Source organism: Gouania willdenowi, chromosome 13 (assembly GCF_900634775.1).
Source record: "Gouania willdenowi chromosome 13, fGouWil2.1, whole genome shotgun sequence".
Lineage (NCBI taxonomy): Eukaryota > Metazoa > Chordata > Actinopteri > Blenniiformes > Gobiesocidae > Gouania > Gouania willdenowi.
Window position 1 is genome coordinate 32,528,710 of NC_041056.1, and position 22,607 is coordinate 32,551,316.

The 22,607-nt window shown below is 39.6% G+C and overlaps 1 protein-coding gene across 2 annotated transcripts; it reads right to left on the minus strand.

Moving 5' to 3' along the window:
- Positions 1-4,089: 4,089 nt before the first annotated feature.
- Positions 4,090-21,934, minus strand: smco4 (single-pass membrane protein with coiled-coil domains 4). Of its 2 annotated transcripts, XM_028465185.1 has the most exons (3): positions 21,923-21,934; positions 19,024-19,098; positions 4,090-5,020 (listed from the first exon to the last, which is right to left on the minus strand). In XM_028465185.1, the coding sequence occupies exon 3, from the start codon at positions 4,976-4,978 to the stop codon at positions 4,799-4,801; it is 180 nt and encodes a 59-aa protein (XP_028320986.1). In that variant the 5' UTR covers positions 4,979-5,020; positions 19,024-19,098; positions 21,923-21,934; the 3' UTR covers positions 4,090-4,798. The 2 variants fall into 2 exon arrangements, with proteins under 2 accessions (XP_028320986.1, XP_028320985.1); XM_028465184.1 differs by lacking the exon at positions 21,923-21,934 and having other exon boundaries at positions 19,024-19,173.
- Between the last annotated feature and the right edge of the window lie 673 nt (positions 21,935-22,607).

Here is a 22,607-nt window from a genome sequence, read left to right on the forward strand (position 1 = left end):
GGGAACAGTAAACCCAAGAAGCTGATGGAAAATATGCTTGCTTGCTGAGATCAGGTGACACCTCGTTCCTCTTCATCCAGCTGATTTTAGGCCAACTCCCGCCGCAGGTATGCACGGCTCTGGCCACTTAGCCTCTCGTGTGGGCTAAGGACTATTGGGGTTTGGAGGAGGAAGCCTATCGGATTTTGCTTTCATCACGGCTGTACGGACTGCAGGCCATGTGGACAGTGAAGCCTCAACACCAGCCGGAGGAGGACACAACCGCCACAATCGTAGCAGTGAGGGACCGCTACGCTGCCCATCTTCTTCTCTGTGCAGGGAAATGCCAGACATAGCAGCTGGGAACATGGATAAGCTGCTGTTATTTAAAGACACTACATCCGAGAGGCGCTTCCTCGTGGATACTGGCATGCAGCGGAGCATTATCCCCCCTCTCTCACCCATGTCACGAGCAATGGAAAGGGGCCACCACTGGATGCCGCGGGACTCCTATTCCTTTGGCACCAGGTACGTGGATTTTTGTTTTGTCATGGCTGCCGTGTCCGTACCCATCCTGGAAGCTGATTTCCTGTGTGATCATGGACTATTAGTGGACATTACAAACCGGAGACTCTTTTTCCTCTTTCTCCTGCACATTGGGGAAGGGGAGAACGTTATTCCTCATCAATATCCCAGCTACATGGGATGTGTACCAGTGACTTCTTCTAGCTGATTTTCCTGGACTGACAGTCCCTACCTTCTTGGCCTCCATCGTTAAACATGGAGTGGAACCTTACATCCCCATGGCTGGGCTTTGAGTTTGCCCTTTGGGATTGTGCGGCACTCTGACAGCCAGTGGGCTTCCCTTTTGCATATGGTCCCTAAATCTGATGGTAATTGGAGGCCTTGTGGGGATTTTCTTTTGCCTTTCATGTTTGTCTATCTGGATGATATCCTGGTGGCCAGCACCTTGGCTGAAGAGCACCTGCTACACCTGCGACAGCTCTTTGAGAGACTTAATGAACATGGGTTGATCGTGAACCTGGGTAAATGTCAGTTTGGGCTGTCGGAGATGGACTTTCCGGGCCACTATGTCTTTTCAGGTGGAGTGGTCCCCTCACGAGTTAAGGTGGAAGCGATCGCCACATTTTCACCCCCGTAAACCATCAAGTTGCTGTCGGAATTTCTTGGCATGGTGAACTTTTACAACTGCTTCATCCCGCATGCAGCTCACCTGCGTCCCCTGTATGAAGCTCTGAGAGGCAAACAGATCAACCAGGACGTGGACTGGTCCTCAGAAAGGATCCTGGCATTTGAGAAGGCCAAGGTTGTGCTTTTAACACTGCCATGCTTGTGTACCCATCTCCAACAGCATCAGTGGCGCTCACCACCGAGACCTTGGACTAAGCAGTGGGGGCCAAGGCGGGAACCTAGCAGCCTCTGGCATTCTTCAGCAGGCAGCTGCGTGACAATGAAAAGAAACTCTTGGCTCTTTTCCTCACCATATGTCACTTTAGGTTTTTGCTGGAGGGCCGGGAGTTCAATGTTTTTGTGGACCACAAACCCCTGACCTTCGTCATGTCCAAGACATCAGAGCTGTGGTTTGCGAGGCAGTAGAGGCACCTCTCGGCTATTTTAAAGTTTACAACAGATATTTGGCATGTGGCTGAGAAAAACAATGGAGTGGCTGACTGCATCTCCCGAGCATGAGTAAACTCTGTCCAGCTGGGTGCTGACTACCCTGCTATGGCTGCCGACCAGCAGGCTGATGCTGAAATCCAGTTAATCAGGACAGCCATGCCAGGGTTACGGCAAGAGGATTTGCAGTGGGACCACTGTCCTGGTGGTTTTCCAGGACAGTGGGACCACGCTCCTCATGTCCTGCTGCGTGTGGTCCTTGCTCCCTGTACCTCCTATCTTTTTGGATTTAAGTTACGTTTTCTTGGAGAAATAAATGTGGACTGGTTCCAAGAACGCTATGCATCCATCCTGACTCCATCTCTCCTTGCATTTGGGTCCACCCCTCCACTCAACTGTGACAGATTTCTATATTCTAGGTGTGGCTGGAACAAGGAAAGCTTCTGGCAGACTGGTCTACACTCCTGCAAACAAACCAGTCTTGTTCCATAACGTGTAATTCCTACGTTTGTTCACGGTGCAAAATGTAGCCATTTCACACATCCGCCTCTGAAAATGTAGAATAACTACACATCATCTGCCCAGGGAATACTTCAGGTCACGTGACCCAGATTCAGTCCAAGCTGAGAAATGAGAAACATTGCTATATTCTAAGATAGCTTTTGGCTTTAGCTTCATTTTGATAACATTTCTTGTGACAAATGTCCACTTTAATTTCATAATATCCATTTGGTTCATGTACATTATACTTAATCTGTAGTTTTTTTTTTCTGGTTTCCCTTGTTGCTATAGTGTTGCTGCTATCAACAGTGAACAGGTAGGAAGTTGAGTGTTTTTGTTAAAACCATACTGTCTTCGTAATTTCTTCATTGCTATCATTATTTCTATTCGTTCACATTTGAATATACTTCCACTCCTCGAACCCAAAGTATTGTTTGAGTGTTTGACACCTTGTAATGATTAACAATGTAAAAAACGGTTTTTCTTTTTAGAAAAAAGGTGACCTGACCTATCTGCCTTGTCCTTTTCAGATTAAAAAAGTTACCACTAAAGATTGTTTTTCCTCCATTTAAATGAAACACTATTTTAGAAGATATTTCACCTATTTAAAAACAAATATTCGGACGAGATATTTGTGTTTACCGATTGCTCCAAAGGCTAAATAAAAACATTTTAAATGTTAAATAATATATCCCTGTTAATGATTCCTTCCTTACATCAAAAGTTTAATATTTGTATTGATTAACTGTTTATTTTGTGTCATTGATTGACGCTTGTCATTTTTATTTAAAAAAAAAAAAAAAAAAAAGATCAAAGTTTCTGTGATTTGCGATGTGTTACCTGCTTATGTCAGTACATGACATTAACTTTGCATGGGCACTATCTTTGCCCATGTCAGTGTTCTTGACAGTGGTGGACAGTAATGAAGCTACTGGTTTTAGTTCAATTGATCCTTGTACGGCTTGACCGAGTCAACTATAACTTTATTACATAATATTCATCAGTGCTTGAAGTTGCTGGACTTTATAGATATTAGTTTTGTTAAATATACCTCCATATGCTAAAATGTTAGAAGTAATGGCATTGTGTTTTAATTTAGTGATAAAAAAAAACTGTTTTTGGTTAGATTTTCCTTATATAAAAACAGCTGTATTGGTTGGTGAATTCCGCCTAGTTAACTGAGCTGCATTCACCAACCAATACAGCTGTTTTTCTTTTATTTAAACAGAATGTTAACTAACTCACTAAATATTGAGCTCTTTTTTCATTATGTGAATAATTGTGATATGGTTGATTTAATATGGTTTTTAAACACAAAGCTAAATGTTATCGCAGTTAATGAAACTCACATTTTTCCGTTGTACTACTATTGGGTATTTGTTGCATTGTTGTATTAACAAGCATGTAACAGATTATGTTCCAATATTTCTTATTACTTTAAATACTTAAGTATTTTATCATACAAATACTTTCGTATTTTCACTTCAGTTATAATTTTGACTAAGCTACATTTACATGTTATTGGAATTGTTTTGGCAGGGAGTATCTGTACATTCATTAAACTACTTGAGTTCTTTGTCGACTACTTGTCTTGGATATTTGTCATACCAGCTGTGTTACGATTTACTTGGTTCAGAAAAGTAACTTAAAAGAAATGTGGCTCGAGACTACCGAGATCTACAATATTCATTGGGCCACCATATACCGATTAGGAGTGCAACCTCTTTTATAGTAAATAGAAAAAATATATAAATTATTATTTATTAGGTGAAATAGAGGCTATTAAAGTTTGGTTCTAGCTTTTAACAGAATAATCATCCAGAATCTTACCTTCCATATGAAGCAGTAAAATCAGTCTATGGTTTATTAAGAGCTTAAAATATGTTGTTCAACTGCATTTGCGTTTTATTGGCAAGATGAAACGCTCTTCAATTGTTTTAATACAAATTCAGACAGCCATTTAATGTAAATCACAGCCACTGGAATCAGAATTTAACTGATGATTCGGACTAAGATACTTGGGTACTTGTAGATTGAATGCATAACCAAAATAAAACATAGGTAAAGATGCATCATTTAGGAATTCCATTAAAACTGAAAAACAAAGAATGATTAGACGACAAAAGCATAAATATTCAAAGTGGAATAACCTAGAAGTATATCTGCTAAGACACTATAATACATCTACAATGTAAGATTTTACATTGATTTTAAATATTTTTGTAAAAAGGTCACAGGTAGTAAATATCTACATTTAAGACTGACACGTCCCATGTAGTTTTAACCTACGTTCCACAGTAACATTTAGTCAGGTGTAAGGTTGATGCTGAAAGGTTAAGCACTTTTCAAACATAATAGAATAACTGTAATTCCAATCAGACTGATAAAGTTAAAGGGGGTCTGGGAAATGGGGTCTTTGGTTTTCAGCATCTTTTTGAAGATGTTAAATACAGTCACTGGTCCAAAAGTAGAGGTTGATGCCTTAACTCATGTTAAGGCACCTATCAGGGATTTTGTCCTTTTTTAGCAATGTGAATCCAGCTCCACTTTAAAGAACGTTTTCCATTGGACAAAAGAGGGACTGCAGTCATCAAAATGTAATCCTCTGCAGACTGCTCACTGTCTGTTGGTTAAACCCCAGTGACTTTTGAAGTTCATCTTCCTCTCTGAACATGGAATGCTACTCTATGGCACCAGGTCTGGTGGCCACGTAGACAAAAACCACAATAAGCAGAACCACCACAGCCAGTGTGGGCAGCACAATAGTGGCCACCTGCTGTCGAGCCTCCTGCATTGCTTGCTTTCGCTGCTTCTTGTCTTTGGAAGTTTCCTTCTTGGGTTTGCCTTTAAGTTGCCTCATGGTGCCACACAACAGCTGGCTCGACAATGTGTTCACAGGAATCTGACAGAGAGAAACACAGTTGGATTTTTCATGAACTCAGACAACTACCTTAGAAGTGACCACAAAATATCCCACTTTACTTCGATGTTGCCTGGGCATGGCTATAGACTCCCATGGTGTATCAAGCTATTGGTTGAGTAATGGAAGATTGAGCAATGCAGTGCTAGTTTTGTTGACTAATAAGTTTAGTCATTTTGTCAAAAACAGTTTTTCAACAAATAAAGGCTAGGTAAAAAAGTTGCAAAACACTAAAATGAAATCAAACTATTGTTAATTTTACCATAGAGTATGTGCAAGTAAGGCTGGGGGATATGGACTAACATTTATATCTCAATATTCATTCACAAAATGACAATTTACAATATTAATCTTATAAAGTCATTAAAGTCTTACCAGAAAGACAAATCTAGATCAAATTAACTTGCAAAATGCAACCACGCAGGTACATTTATCAACAAATATAACAAAAATCAACATCTATACGAGTCAACTTTTGGCTTCTGTTATAACGAACAGCATGTGCATGCAAGTTTTGTAATGTGCCTCATTTCAGAACATGTCTAGGTTGCTGCAAGCAGTAATAGTAATGTGGGTGTGTGAATGTGCACAAGAGAGTGATAGTGTGTGTGTAAAAGTTTACCAGAATGTCATTATGCTGATGGCTGCTTGTGAGGCTCAAACACAGTGAAAAAATTACCACTATAAGAAGTGCAACTTTTTTGGTGGCATCTATGCATATTTTGTTGTTGCAATAAATGAAGTAATAATATATTTATTCTTTTGCATAATTGTGACCGTCACCGGCCCTCCCTAAGGAAGGGTAAACCAGACTTTATTAGGAAGTACAACATAACAAGGGAGGGCAGTTTTACACCCGAATGAGGGGAAAATACAAGCAAAAATGAGTTTGGGAGGACAACAAAAAGAAGGTCTTGCAGTAAACAGTCACATAAATGGCGAGTAAATAAATAACCATGTCATAGTTCGAGTACGGATTGGGCCACATTTTTTCGTCCGACCCCAACCAGACTGGCATTCAAATATTTATATCCCAGCCTGACCCGAACCAAACACTTAAAACGTAATTTTTTCCTCATACAAATTACATATTTACTAAGGAGCGGCTGCCACCTTTATTTTCGGCCAATCGCCCATCCTTGCATATGAAACCAATCTTTTTCATCCTGCCCTATGCTCCTTTAAGTGGTTAGAGTATTAGAAGGAGAGTGTAGGGGAACAAAGGATGATTAATATTCAAAAATATTAATTATGAATTTTTAATATGTTCGTTGCCAGAGGTGCCATCTAGAATTGAGTTTTAAGTGTCCTAGATCACTTTATTTTAATTAATTGTTACAGTTCCCTGTTTTTGTAGTGGGTTCTTGACGTCAGAATAGAGGTTTAATAAAAGTTTAAATGTCAATAAAAACACAGCGTTTACAATATGTACACGTTTATTTTACAGGCTATTAACACGATGATAAATTAGGCAGTATTCAGTTATTTTGACTCATTGGTATCACACAAAATGTACATTTTAACACAGCTGTATGGTATATACACATTCTGAGTGTTTTAGATGTTTGTGTGAATTTGGGATTTATAGGGATTTCCTAACGCTCTGAGGAAGAGGAAGAAGGAAAATGGAAAGTTAAAGTAATGAAATTAATAAAACTTTATTAAATCAATAAATTATTGACTATGAATCTAGAATTTTCGATTGAGAGAATTTGTTAAGTTATAAACCACCTTTTTGCCAGAATTGTGTGTGCGTGCAGTTTTACCCTCCTTCAAACAGGCGTGATGATGACAGCTCCTTCTGCGTAACCAGCAGTGTGTGGGGAAAAAGCTTTTCCTGCGTTTTTCCGAAGACGTTTTCCGCTCATTCACTGTACGGGCCCACGGGATACTGTCGGCCTGGCTGGGGTTTTGGTTCTCCTACACGGCACCACTCCTGGACGTCGATGGGTAGTTTAACTAACATGTTCTCAAATCAAAGATGCTAGAGTTCGTTAAAGTTTACTCATGGGAGGCTATAAAAATTGATTTGCTCCAAAAATTAAAACTGCTTGGTTAATTAAAAAAATGGAGATAAAACTTAAAGGTAGTCATTGTGGAAGTGGCTGGTAGCCACTTCTTGACTGGAGAGAAGTTCAAACAATATCTCAAAAATTCTTCATCACTAAACTGAATAACATCTAACTGTTAAGTCAGATGCAAAGAGGAGGACTAGACAGAGGTGAGAGCGCTGGAATTGAGCAAGAGAGGTAAGAGCCAGAGACGTGAGGGAGCGAGGCCTTTTATAAACATGTCAAGAGGTTATCTGATTGGTCAAAACACATCTGCAGTGTGGGAATGAGTGAAACCTAATTGGCTGGCAGAAAGAAGCGGGAGGCTTAACTTTCCTGTAAAGAAGACAAGATGGTGGGGCTGTCCCACATGTGCTTCTTAAACAAAGAGTCATAAAACTAGATAGGGTGTTACCATGTTAGGTCTAAAATGAAGCATGGGTGTGTGACAATTGTATGAACCCTTGAAAAATGACTTTCAATTGATTATCCCTTAAATGACTGATTTGAATTATTTCTAGCTTTAAGCATGACAAAAGAGGACAAATACACTTTGATCAATGATCATGGAATATGAAGTTATAAACATTTCCCTTGAAATGTGATTGCATTAGTGCTTAAATATATCAGATGGAGGCACACGATGAGTCTCTTTCCTGTAGAAAAATGGTTAAAATCGAGGTCCCATGTCTGAAATTCGTTTAAATCACATTACTGCCTTTAAAGCATCAGATGGTGTATAGGTTTTATTTTTATTTCTTCCTTTTTAATCTTCATGTTGAAAAGGATGTCTCTGGTGTAGGGTGTCAAGTTACATCCCTGTTATCTCTGTGGAATGTCTGTTCTTTGGGGAGGATGGGTGTCAGCAAAAAGTCTGCAGGAAGAAGGGCTGGGATTTGAAGAAATGTTCCTTGGTCCATTTTTCCATTGTCTGTTTTTGAGTCAAAAAAGTGTAATAAAATTCCAAACGTGCGACAGTGTTTTTACCGCCTTTTGACCATCGACCATGATTCCTACAAGAGCATCCCACTGCTTGGAAACTGAGAGACCAAAAGTGAACAGGGGTGACAAAGCCATTTTTAGGTTATGTCACAGTATAAGCTATCCTGAAGTCCAAGAAATCCCTGAGTATTCACAGCAGATGTGTGTCTAAAAGCTGCTATTGGAAGCCTATCACACCACCACAGACCCATGAGAGTCGCCAGGCAGGCAACCACCAAGGTCCGAGCAACCCCAGCAGCAAGCAAGTGCCCCGCCATCCTGGACGCCCCACAGAGTAGCCGGGCCATCCCCTACAGCAGCAACAAGTGGGCAGGCGAGGGCATAGTCCATGCACCAGTCCCGCACACCAGCCGAGCCCACTGACCACCAAAGACACCCTGCTCCTCACCACCATCCCAGTGACCAGTCACCCACCAGCAGCAACAAACTGCCCTGTAAAGTGCACAGATGGTGAACCAACACAATCCCCCGCTAGCAAAAGTGCCTGGAGAACACCTGGCAACAGCCCCTTTAGGGGAAAAGCTGCAGTCGGCAAGCAGGGGCACTGCTGCCCATTGGCCCACCACCAGTAAAACAACCCCATGAGGCGGCCGACAGTTCCCCCACTTCCTAGGACAGCAAGCACGATCCCCTGACTGTGTGCAGTGTTCCCGACACTGCACACAGTCAGTTCTGTCCCAGTGTTCCTGCATAACAGCGTTTTTGACAATGCCTTAGCTAAATACATGTTCTGCTGTTAACAGAAGAGTCAAGCTTGATCATGTTATGACTTTGTAGTTTGGCTAGCACCTGAGAAACATCTAGTTCTGCAATGACCTAGCAGTGGATACAGATGACTTGATTTAAATGAAGTTGAGATTTCGGAGGAGAAAAAAGTAATTCCTTGTAAAGGAAATATTCATTTCCAAAAATCATTTTGAACAAATACTGAACTTGTTGTTATGCGGCACATACATACATTTGGTGGAACAGAATTCCTTATACATTCCACGCCACGAGTTTCAGCAAAAAAAAATATTACGATTAAATTAGAAAAATCATGGGATTAATTGTTTGACAGCACTTATATATTTTTTTGTATCTTTCTGTTGTGTGTTTGTGCATTTTTGGTACAATGATTGTTTTTTTGTTGCCATTGTAGCATTATTTTATAGTCATTTTGTGTATTTTTGTATCTTTTTGGTGTAGTTTTGTGCATTTCTGTTGTCATTTTGTGTATTTTTTGTATAAACATTTAGTTTTGTGTATTTTGAGTCATTTTCATATATTTGTTGTTGTTTGGTGTATTTTTCTGTAATGTATGTATTTTGGAGTAATTTTGTGTGTTTTTGGAGCCTTTTTGTACATTTTTATGCATTTCCGTTGTCATTTTCTGTACTTTTTGTATGAATATTGTTTAGTTTTTAGTTTTATTTTACTCATTTAGTATATTTTTATTATAAATACTGTGTGTGTGTGTGTGTCATCTCCTCCGTGCGTTATCTATCACACATGCGTGCGCGCTTCTTGCACATAATCCATCGCAGGTTGTTAAGAGAGACACGGTAACTATGGTACGCCAGTTAAGTCAACTATTCATCAGCATGTATGGCTATGCTGTACAACCCCTCGACTAACAGAGAAAGTTTGTCACACCAGTGCCTCCACTGGATAAGTTTGTGTAGAGCCCTGATAATAATAAATATGTTGATAGGGATATAATATTAATAGTGAAGGTAATAAAAGTAATGTTGTAATAATATTAATGGTAATAACTGCAATAACAAAATAATATAATAATGCACTAAAAACAATATTAATAATAAACAATATTAAATAATTATAAGGTAATATAATGATAATATAGCAATGCTAATAATACAATGAGAACACCAGTAACTATAATACAAATATATATTAATAATGAAAAAGAATATAATGGTAATTATAAGAATAGCAATAACTTTAATACCATAGTCGTACAATTATCCAATAACAATAACATAATGAAAATCCAGTAACTATAATACAATAAAAACAACAACAACATAAAATAATAAGGTAATAGCAATAATAATAATACAATGAGAATACTAGTAACTATAAGATAAAAAAAGAATAAAAAAATAAGAATATAAGAATAGCAATAACAATAATACGATAGTAGTACGATTAGATAAAGATAATACAATACTGTGTGTGTGTGTGTGTAAAAAAGAGAGAGAGAGACCCGAAAGTACCACGAAAAATAAACGTTTTGCAACACCAAAGTCACAACTCTCTCTAGACGGCTCTGTGTGCGTTCACCATGTACATCCCGATGTAGTGCACGAATGCGCATCAGCCGTGTGTGTGTGTGTGTTTACATTGTAGCTGCTAGCATCTTTCTTAGCACATAGAATAATATAAGAAGAAACACTCACTGTTGCGCAAAACAAACAATAATCATAATGGACCCATCTGCTCACAAAAATGTTACATTCCTCTGTCTAAAGAATCAGAATGTTTGTGATATAGTCGGCAAACGACCGTCAGCACAGCCGCCGTCCACTTTCATGGAGACGAAGGAGGGAGTGAAGTCTGTGACCAGAGATTTAAAGTAAGTTTGGAATCACAGGAATAATATCAAATAACCATGAAATATTAACTTAAATGACTTTTAGCGGTACAAAAACGTTTTTAATATTGACCTTTTTTTTTAACCCAAACAAACGTCATGAACCCGGAACCGGAAGTGGCGATAGATATAGATGGTGCGCTAGCGCCCCCTCTCAAAAGTTGAATAGGTTTCATTTCGGAGGCGTCCAGAAGTGAAATAAAATTAAAATAAACATTTTGAAATGACCAAATTACTCCAAAATAACAGATACACACACTTGGGGCATTTGGAACCCGTTGGCTAAGTTTCAGGTCGAACTCGCACCGCGTTGGGGAGATATCACCTGCACACGCACACACACTTTTATATGTAGATACAATTTGGTCATTTAAAAAGGTTTGTTTTAATTTTATTTCACTTCTGGTGGGCAGCTTTTGACCTCAGAATGTGAGGGGGCGCTAGCGCACCATCTATATCTATTTCACTGCACACAGACTGCAAACACACGAGTGAGAGAGAGGAAGATAGTTTAGAATAGAGTAATTTGGTGTAGCAAAACGGTTAAAACCTTAATTTTATAATTACGGCTCTCTCTGTAAGAGCGCGGTATTGAGCGTGCTACTTCCGGTTCCGGGTAAAAAAGGTCAATATTAAAAAAGTTTTCGTACCGCTAAAAGTCATTTTAGTTAATATTTCATGGTTATTTAATATTATTCCTGTGATTCCAAACTTCCTTTAAATCTCCGGTCATGGACTTCACTTCCTCCTCCATCTCCATGAGTGTGGGCGGTGGCTGTGCTGACGGTCGAAGATTCTTCAAACAGAGGAATACAATGTTTTTGTGAGCGGATGGGTCCACTATGATTATTGTTTGTTCTGCGCAACGGTGAGTGTTTCTTCTTATATTTTTCTATGTGCTAAGAAAGATGCTAGCAGCCACACACACACACACACACACACACACACACACACACACACACACACACACACACACACACACACACACACACACACACACACACACACACACACACACACACACACACACACACACACACACACACACACACACACACACACACACACACTTTTATATGTAGATACTAGTACAGTGCCCGTCATAAGAATGCATTCATGTGGGAGCTTAAGTAGAGTTAATTATGGCCAAATGAGTATGTGTTTGAAGATTGGATGTACAAAGAGGTGTACATACTCTGTACTCTGTAGTGTTATAAAGGGGTATATTTGCGGTTGCAAAATAAAACAGCGTGTGCGATTTCCGTGGTTTAATTCTATGGGACATGGACATGATAAATGTGTTTGTTGTTTTTTTTACTCACTTTTATATTTTTTTTGTTTGATGTATCTTTCTGTAATGTATGTTTTTTGGAGTCATTATGTGTATTTGCGTATCTTTCTGTTGTGTTTTTGTATAATTGTAGTTTTTTGTTGCTATAGTAGTGTGATTCTGGAGTCATTTTGTGTAATTTTGTTCATTTCTGTTATTTTTTGTATAAATATTTAGTTTTGTGCATTTTGAGTCATTTTCATATTGTTGTTGTCGTTTGGTGTATTTTTCTGTAATATATGTTTTTTCTCTCTCACACACGCGCTGCAGAGAAATGTGTAACTTTCAACACAGCAGCCATTGCTGTCAATCACTTCCGGGTAAGGTCAAAATAGCGTACGGTTAAACTAACGTTTCTGAAACATTATCACCAAATAAGAAAAGGGGATTATTTTCAAGTGCAAAATAAAACAGCGCATGCAAATTCCCTGGTTTAGTTCTATGGGACATGAACATGATAAATGTGTTTGTTGTTGGGTTTTTTTTAACTCAGTTTTATATTTTTTGCTTGGTGTATTTTTCTGTAATGTATGTTTTTTGGAGTCATGTGTATTTGTGCATCTTTTTGTTGTGTGTTTGTGCATTTTTTGTATAATTATAGTTATTTGTTGCCATTTTAGTGTGATTCTGTTATCATTTTGTGTATTTTTTGTATAAATATTTAGTTTTGTGTATTTTGATATTTTTGTATTTTTCTGTAATGTATGTTTTTTGGAGTCATGTGTATTTTTTATTCTTTCAGTTGTCTTTCTGTGTGTTTTATTTTACTCATTTAGTATATTTAAATAAATACCTTGTGTGTGTGTTCCGTGAAATGTTTGAGACGCTGATAACCAAACTCCATAGACATTGTAGCGCCAATCAGAAAAGTATCAAAACTGCGCAAAACAAAACGTAAAGCTCCAAACTACATGAGTGAGTAAGTAAATTAAAGTGTTATCTACAATTCGGCTACCTTTTTAAAAAAAAATAAAAAAAATTTGTACCTTGGAACCGAGTGGTCAGAGCTTAGCTTCCATGTACGGCACCACAAAGAATCCGCAGTTTTCCAGATGGAGTATTGAACAGGTTGAGTTCAATACCGACTTTAGTGAAACGGCACATTATTGAACAACAGTTATATGGTTTAAACAATGAGAAACTTGTCTGCAAAAGACTCACCAGTGGCTGACGGTTTCAAATGATCTATTCAGAGAGCTCCCGTGTTTCGGTCTAAACTATCTCCCTGTCTCTCACTCGTGTGTTTGCAGTCTGTGTCTGCTTGGCTGTGTGCGCAGCGATTGGCTCTGGCCGCACACGTGACTCTTGCTCGGGTGAGGAGCTGTGCAGTGAAATAGATATAGATGGTGCGCTAGCGCCCCCTCACACCCTGAGGTCAAAAGTTGAATAGGTTTCATTTCGGGGCCGTCCGGAAGTTAAATAAAATTAAAACAAACATTTTGAAATGACCAAATTACTCCAAAATAACAGATACACACACTTAAGGTATTTGGAACCCGTTTACCAAGTTTCAGGTCAAACTCGCACCGCGTCGGGGAGATATTTTCTCCACACATGAACGCGCAGGCACAGGCACACAGACGTTCTTTGCTTTTTAGTTACAAATTAGTACAGTGCCCGTCGGAAGTATGTATTCCTATAGTGGGAGCTTAAGCAGAGTTGTCAATTATGGGCCTAATAATAACATACTCTGTAGCATTATAAAGGGGTATATTTGTAGGTGTAAAGTTAAATAGCGTGTGCAATTTCTCTGGTTTAATTCTAGTAGTACAGTGCCCGTCGGAAGTATGTATTCATATAGTGGGAGGAGCTTAAGTAGAGTTGTCAAAATAATATGAGAATCAAGTAACTATAAAATAAAAAAATAATATAAGAATAGCAATAACAATAATACAGTAGTAGTACAATTAGATAGGGATATGATATTCATAGTGAAAGTAGTAATAATAATGTTGTAATAATAATATTAATTAAAGCCGCGAGCGGCGTCATAGGGTCCGATGAAGCGGCCGGGGGCGGTAACCCACGGTCACGTACGTATACCACTGTTGGGGATTTGGGAATTGGCCTGAGCAAATTTGGTGTAAATTGGTGTAAAAACAACTGAGATATTTACCAAGAAATGGCGAAAGATTTTCCTGTCATTTTAGGCCCCTCCCACTGATGACGCTAGTGTTTTGAAGTCAACACGACATGTCATCTTGCCGCCAGAGCTGCTGGCGTAGGACGGCCCAAGAAGCGGCGCCCTCTGAGAGCGCAAGGCATTGTGGGTGTTTTTGGTTATCGTTTGTTGTTTGGGGCTGTACGGTCATCATGTGTATCAAATATGAAGCACTTTGAACTTTGCATTCTGGAGTTGTAAGTGTTTTCGTATAACGGCGTAGTTATGGCGAAGGATTTTCCTGTGTCATGATAGGCCCCTCCCACTTTTCACAGCCTGCTCTATTTGCCATAGCAATGTGCTTCCATCTAATAAGATTCATCCTACAGTGTTTTGAAGTCAACACGACATTTCGTCTTGCCGCTAGAGCTGCTGGCGTAGGACGGCCCAAGAAGCGGCGCCCTCTGAGAGCGCAAGGCATTGTGGGTGTTTTTGGTTATCGTTTGTTGTTTGGGGCTGTACGGTCATCATGTGTATCAAATATGAAGCACTTTGAACTTTGCATTCTGGAGTTGTAAGCGTTTTCGTATAACGGCGTAGTTATGGCGAAGGATTTTCCTGTGTGATTATAGGCCCCTCCCACTGGCCATGATGGGTAATTTGGTCATCGAGCGTTGTTTATGGATGGACAATCATCGTGTGTATCAAATATGAAGCAGTTTGAACTTTGCATTGGAGCGTTCTAAGCGTTTTCCTATTACAGCGTGCTGATGGCGAGGGATTTTGCTGTGTAATTATAGGCCCCTCCCACTGGCCATGATGGGTAATTTGGTCATCGAGCGTTGTTTATGGATGGACAATCATCGTGTGTATCAAATATGAAGCAATTTGAACTTTGCATTGGAGCGGTATAAGCATTTTCCTATTACGGCGTGCTGATGGCGAAGGATTTTCCAGTGACATTGTAGGCCCCTCCCACTGACCGCAGTCTGTTGTTTCTTCAATAGGAATGTGCTCCCCTCTGTGTAGGTTCATCCTACAGTGTTTTGAAGTCAACACGACATATCGTCTGTCCGCTACAGCTGCTCGTGTAGGACGACCACAGAAGAACCTCTGAGAACGCAAAGCATTGTGGGTAAATTGATTATTGTGTTTTGTTTAGAGCTGGACAGTCGTCATGTGTATCAAATATGAAGCAGTTTGAACTTTGCAATCTAGAGTTATAAGCTTTTTCCTAGAACGGCGTCCTGTTGATGCTAACCGTGTACATTATCATAGATGCCACCGGTCGAAAACACAATGCATGATGGGAAATGTTTCAAAGCAGTCATGACTAAGCTTGGGCACATGTCCTTTGTGTGAAATTTGAAGCTGATCGTAGTTTGTGTGCCAGAGTTATGGAGATTTGGACATTTCTGCGTGCTAACGAAAATTAGCATTGCATTTTTGTGGCAGCGCCACGACCAAACCGTGACAGATACGCAAATTCTTTCGATAACTTTTTATCTTCAATGGGTCCTAAGTGGTGTTGCCAAGTTTTAAGCGAATCGGATGAATCCCCTCAGACTAGTTCGCGCAGATGCGTTTCGAGGGCGAAACGACATTTTTGAACTTTGACCCAAGATGGCTGATTTCCTGTTTGGTTTTGGGCGGGGTCACAATGTATCTTTTTGCTCATTCTGGGCCGAAGACTACATGTGGCGATTTTCGTACATATCGGTCAAACCTGGCGGTTGTGCGGTTCCATCGTTTTTTTGGCGGCGAAAACGCACGCTGTGCGCTGTGCGTGCGTTTTCTGTCCGTTCTTTTTTCACGCCACCAAATTATCGAATTTTTCGCCAGGCGCGAGATGCGTGCAATTTTCGGTAAGTTTTCGGGCGTTTTTAGGGGGTCGAATTAGCGTTCAAAGTGGGGAGGTACAAAATAATATGAAATAAAAGCGAAAACAATAGGTTCCTCTGTCCCATTCTGGGACATCGGACCCTTATAATAGGTTAATATTGACACAAACATTTTGCAACTATATCTCGAGTCAAAGTCAATCTTTACTGCATACAAATCTACGGTACGCCAGTTAAGTCAACTATTCATTACCATGCATGGCGATGCTGTACACCCCCTAGACCAACAGAGAAAGTTGGTCACACCAGTGCCACCACTGGATAAGTTTGTGTAGAGCCCTGATAACAATAAAGATGATGATACGTGTGCATGTGTGTGTGACTCACTACTCAGTAGTTAGGTGTAGTGGCAGGTGTGGCATGAGTGAAGTTGCAGTAATCAGGTGACCTTCACTATGTAGCACCATCTACATAACTTGTAAACACATAGATCTGACTCAGAGCGTAACACTACAGTCACTACCACCCAATGGACAGGTGACCTGACAGACTGTAACCGGACTAAATGGTGGTCCGTTATACACTCACGCCTGCACTCATGTCTCGTATATTGATCGATAGTGAAGTGCACCTGATCGACGTGTGTGTGTGAAACTCTCTACCGGGGACTCTAATCTCCTCCGTTGGGTCTCTCACACACACGTGCCCATCTTATCTTTTTTAGAGTTACTTTTTTCTTCTTCTTCTGTTTTTCTTTTCAGCCGTGTGCAGTCAAATAATTTTGTTGTGCAATTGTAGAATGACACTAAAGGCATTCTATTCTATTCTATTACAGGGCCATGAGTAAAATAAATTCACTGTCCACTCAGAACACTTTGATTACAATTATGCTCAAAGATAATGACCAAATTATGCCAAAAAAAAAAAAAAGTTACAAATTGCAGCTTTAATGTCATGAGACTTCAAGTTAATCAAAGTGGCTCATGTGAATTTGATATAAATCTGGCTTTGTTCCTTATAATTTCTATACTTTAAAATTATTGATATATACAGTGGACGCTTTTAAGAAAACACTGGAAACTCACCTTTTTATGCAAGCTTATAATAACAGTTAATGCCTCTTTTTTAGTCCTGTCTCTTTTTAACAGCAAATGCTTGTTTTTAGTCCTGTCTTTTAATATATGTTGTGTTGTATTGTTTAAATCTTGTAGCACTTTGAGATTTGGGATCAAACTTAGAGTACTGTCCCTGGTCGGGCATGATTGTTTATGGTGTTTTAAGGACCAAAAACACGTCTGGTTTATCCCTCTTGACCACTAAACTCACGTATGACAACTGAACGAGAGCCAGTTTTCCGAGAGTGAGAAAAGGCTTATTGACATTATTTAGATCAGAGGGGTATTCCATAATGCGGGTTATGTTCAAACTGAGTATGTTCAGGCTGAAATGAGGGAAACTCTGAGTATACCATTCCTAAACGCGAGGTATGTTCTTCTCCGAGTATGTTACCATGGCAACATTGTCCTTGAACTAAACCTGGTCGCTGGCAGGTTTTATCAAAGAAACCCTGGGTTTCTACCTGGCTCCACCCACCTGAACACCATTTCTGAACACTTTAATGAACCTTAACACTCTCCTTTGATACACATTAGTAACGTCACACACCACAGACGTGCTCACATCATTACTAATGTTGTGTTGCTTTACGTTTTTTTTTTGTGTGCAAACGGTAGTTTTCTTTATAACATTGTGGATACAAATCATTAAGTGAAAGTCAATGAGAGGCTGATCTGCATTAAAACATCTACTGACGTCTGTAGTAAAGTTCCCTGGATACAAACCTGGGGATAATATAAAGGTGGAGATGACAATTTAAATGAATCCACTTTTAAGGCTCGATTGTTGTTTTATATTGTTATACAGTTAAATCTGAAGATTGTGGCACTTTGAAGGTATGATGGTTCAGTGAATTGTGACGTTGCTCTTGGAAGTGATGGGTCGTGGGTTCGCGTCCCGCTTCAGTGTTTTTTTATGACATTTTTTAGGATGTCGAGATGACTCTGGCGACAATATTACATTAAAAATCAATATAAATGATGCAATATCAAGCGGCATTTACTGTCTTAATATCCAGTGTAACAGGAGGGCTCTCTATGTAGCCATCCTATGCTGCTGCCACGACGTCTCCTCAGACACATTTTATTCATATTATTCACCGCTCGTCACTCACTGAAGCAATAAAGTGATGAAGCGACCAAAAAGTGTGACTAATTACGGGTGAATTAAGCCACTATTGTCACTGAACGAACCAGGCTCATGTTCCTCAAACACTGGCTTATTTCACCCATTATGGTGAATAAATCACTATTTTCCGGGTGGTTGCCATGGCAGCTCGACTCATCTTCGATCCATTGATGATGGCTTTTTATCGCGCACGTGCACTTAAATAACCCAAGGTTTACATACTCAGGGTTGATTGACCCACTTCATACCAGCTGTAATGGAATCCGATACCCAGAGTTTCCCATCGCGGGGTATGTTGACCCAGAGTTTATGGATAGACTCAGAGTTCGTTAACCCTCCTTTATGGAATACCCCTCTGAAGTATGTGGGGCTAAGAATTGATGACACAAATTACAACGAAAAATCGAGCATTCGCAATTTATGTGTCGGAAATGTCTAAAATGTAATTCTTATTTACAAATTAAACGTAAAACGGTGATTGAAATTTGAGAGCGTTTGAGTGGCAGTAAAGGGAGCCTGGGCTGTCCAATATGGGGGGGGATCCGCTCCAAACTAACTTCGGCTAAGTGTGTCACACTCACCGCTCCAACACAAATGAGACACTTTTATTTTAACATGTACACACAACCAGCTAAACAAAAATACGGTTTCAGCCAGTTTGTGAGTCACATGGCAGCACATTTCCTCAGCCTTCGCTGTTGAGGAAGTTAGTGTCTGTTGCCCTTTTAAGGCTCAACAGTTTAAATGTTACAACTTTCAAAACACATGAAAAAATAAATCCACACCACACAGAGCTAACACCGCTATCAGTAATAGTTACCAGAAATCCGGGCTAGGACGGGTTTTTCTCCAGGTCCGAGCCACACTCCCGGCCGTGAGGCGTTTACAGTCAGAGCTCAGAGGGTGAGTTTGAATCCAAATACGGCGCACACAGCTGGACGTAGCAGTCAAAAGAGCCACTGAAGTGATCCTGCCGCGAGCACCGTGTGGAGAAAACAAGCATATCTTCCTTTTTCTGCACTCCAAAATAAAACACCTCGAGGAAGCTCCCTTTAAACAAGTATTGTATATTTGTCATTGAATTTTGACCTGCCCTTAAATATATTTTAATGAAAACTACTCCGACAGTTTTGCAGGTCAGCACCAAAACACTATCGTTTAAAGTACAATACAGTTTTTCCTAGTTTATATTACATTTCAGTTTTTCACCCAGTAAAGATAATACACAAGTTACGAGATGAATTTAATTAAGGTATTTGTCTATTTGAAATAGGTATATGAATATAACTTGAATCACACACACGGATTCCAATACAGTTGGTATGAAGTGGGTCAATCAACCCCGAGTATGTAAACCTTGGGTTACTTACGTGCACGCGTGATAAAAAGCCATCATCAATGGATTAGAGATGACTCGAGCTGCCATGGCAACCACCCGGAAGAGAGTGGATTTATTCACCCTGATGGTGAAATAAGCAGGATAAGGAATATGAGCCTGTTCTAAAGGTGCGTTCAGTCTTCAGTGACAATAGTGGCTTAAATCACCTGTAATTAGTCACACTTTTTGTCCGCTTCATCACTTTATTGCTTCAGTGACGTGACGAGCGGGGGAATAATATGAATAAAATGTGTCTGAAGAGACGTGGCAGCAGCATAGGATGGCTACATAGAGAGCCTGGATATAAAGACAGTGACTGCTGCTTGATATCGCATCATTTGTATTGATTTTTTAATGTAATATTGTCACCAGAGTCATCTCAATGTCCTAAAAAACACTGAAGTGGGACGCGAATCCGTGAAAACATCACTTCTAAGAGCAGCACCACACTCACTGCACCATCATACTTGTGTGATCTACGGATTTAACTGTATAACAATATAAAACAACAATTGAGCCTTAAAAGTGGATTCATTTAAATTGTCATCTCCTTCTTTATATTATCCACAGGTTGATGTCCAGAGAACTTTACTACAGACGTCAGTAGATGTTTTAATGCAGATCAACCTCTCATTGACTTTCACTTAATGCTCTGCATCCACAATGTTGTAGGAGGTCATGTCTGACAGATACCACAGCACACTTCTTGACCATTTGGTCAGGAAGAGTTTCCTACTTTTTCCTCTCACAAACAGAGACAAAGAGCTAAGAACAGGAATTTACGACTGTTTGTCCTTCCCCCTGCTGTGAGCACATGGCAGAAGACTTGCTTTGTGCTATACTGTTCTCCAAGAATTAACTATGAAACATTCCAAAAGCGGACACAAATTTCTGATAAAAGTTTGAAATGTAATTTTCTACACTGTCAATAACTGTTTTATTCACAGGAAGTCAAGGACAACCTTAGAATAAGATCATATAATTGTTTTACAGTAAAAGTATTCCTAAGGAATATCTCTCATTAACGTTGCATAAAGTATATCATGTTTGGTGCCACAATAACCAGGAAAATATGATCTCTGCTTTTGTCTCGTTTGGAAAGTTATAATCTAACTGGTTTCTGAGTTATATTCATATTTCTTGTTCCAAAGGATTTCTCATGCATTCATTCCTTATCACACTTACATGATAGCCACAACCCACAGAACATCCAAAGCAATCTAATTGGCTCCCGAAAACACGTCGACCAATAGAATCGCTTAGACCACAATAAAACCGAAGCGCAAAATTCAAATCATTGGATTTTGGTGCTGGCCGCTAAGATGCCCACTGCAGTGTTATGTATGTCTTCTTTAATCTTTTATTTTCTTTGTAACAAAGTGTTTTCTTTCATTAGACCTTTTAAACAAGCTTGCGCGTCCCAGAGATAGAACCTCCTGTTCCAACTGAAGATGCTTAACACTGAACCAAGAACCAAGAACCTAGCCTGAAGGAGCTGAACACTGAACCACAAGAACAAAGCCTGCACACGCTGAACAATGGCCAGACAGGCCTAACACAGGTCAGAACCAGTGGAAACCTGCTGACTGAAAGAGCTGTGAAACCCGCTGAACAAGGAACAGAACCGAAGAGCCTGACACAGGCCAGAACCAGGTCCAGGAAAGGACCCTTTCAGACACACTCCAGCGGTCCAGAGCCACGCTTTGCTGCTTCAGACTCCTCTCGCCAGTCCGCTCTGCCACAAGAGAAGGGCCACCGACCACGGACCCATCAGAACCGAGGTACTCTGGATCTCAAATTCTAATCGGGCCTAAAATAATTGAAGCCACATGTTCCAAACTGATCTTATCATAGCTCTCACACACACACATGCACACACACACAGAAATCATGCTACTTTTCTTTCTTTCTTTCTCTACTAAGCTTTTACCGTTAAAATGTATATACATTTATCCTTCGTTTAGTGAGCGTAGTGCTGTTTTAGCTTTATTGTGTTAGTAGGTTTTAAACTGTTGATAAATGATTAATAAATGTTTATACTTTGAGAAGTTGTCTGTGGTTTATGAAAATATTACAATCATAAGGTTTATTATATGGAGAGTAGATAGTCTTGACAAGAGTTCACAACCCTGGATGACAATATTAACTAATTAAGTGATCTAAAACACTTTAACTCAATTTCAGATGGCACCTCATGGCAAATTACTGTAATATTAATAATGATTAATAATAATAATTGATATTATTATTCTTATCACTCCTTGTCCAAGCTCATCCCCCTACAATGTTATAAAGAAAACTACCGTTTGCACAAAAAAAAAAAAAACACACACACAGTAACATCACACGTCTGTGGTGTGTGATGATACTGTGTTTCAGAGAAGAGTGTTAAGGTTCATTAAAGTGTTCAGGTGGGTGGAGCCAGGTAGAAACCCAGGGTTTCTTCGATAAAACCTGCCAACGACCAGGTTTAGTTCACGGACAATGTTGCCATGGTAACATACTCAGAGAAGAACATACCTCGCATTAAGGAATGGGATACTCAGAGTTTCCCTCATTTGAGCCCAAACATACTCAGAGTTTGAACATAACCTGCTTTATGGAATACCCCTCTGATCTAAATAATGTCAATAAGCCTTTTCTCACTCTCGGAAAACTGGCTCTCGTTCAGTTGTCATACGTGAGTTTAGTGGTCAAGAGGGATAAACTAATCCTTGGCTGACAATGAGTCTGACAGAGATTTAGATTATTTTTATCGCTAGAGCATTGATTCCTTGAAAGATATTTTGCATAAATGTGCTAATGCTGCACACAGCTGAAAATTCAGGTTTTTTCTGACTTTTTAAACAGTGACCCATCAGCTAATCGTGTGGTTTCACTTATCAGCCTGTTTAGTGTGCATCATGAGCACTTCCTTCAAATTTCTAAATTTAATTAAAATCAATGGTCGACCGATATGGGATTTTCATAGGCCGATGCAGATACCAATTTAAAAAAAAAAATTCAGCTGATGGCCGATATCCAAA

Bases quoted from the DNA above. Each gene is read 5' to 3' on its own strand.
- smco4 (XM_028465185.1), bottom strand. From the start codon at position 4,978: ATGAGGCAACTTAAAGGCAAACCCAAGAAGGAAACTTCCAAAGACAAG.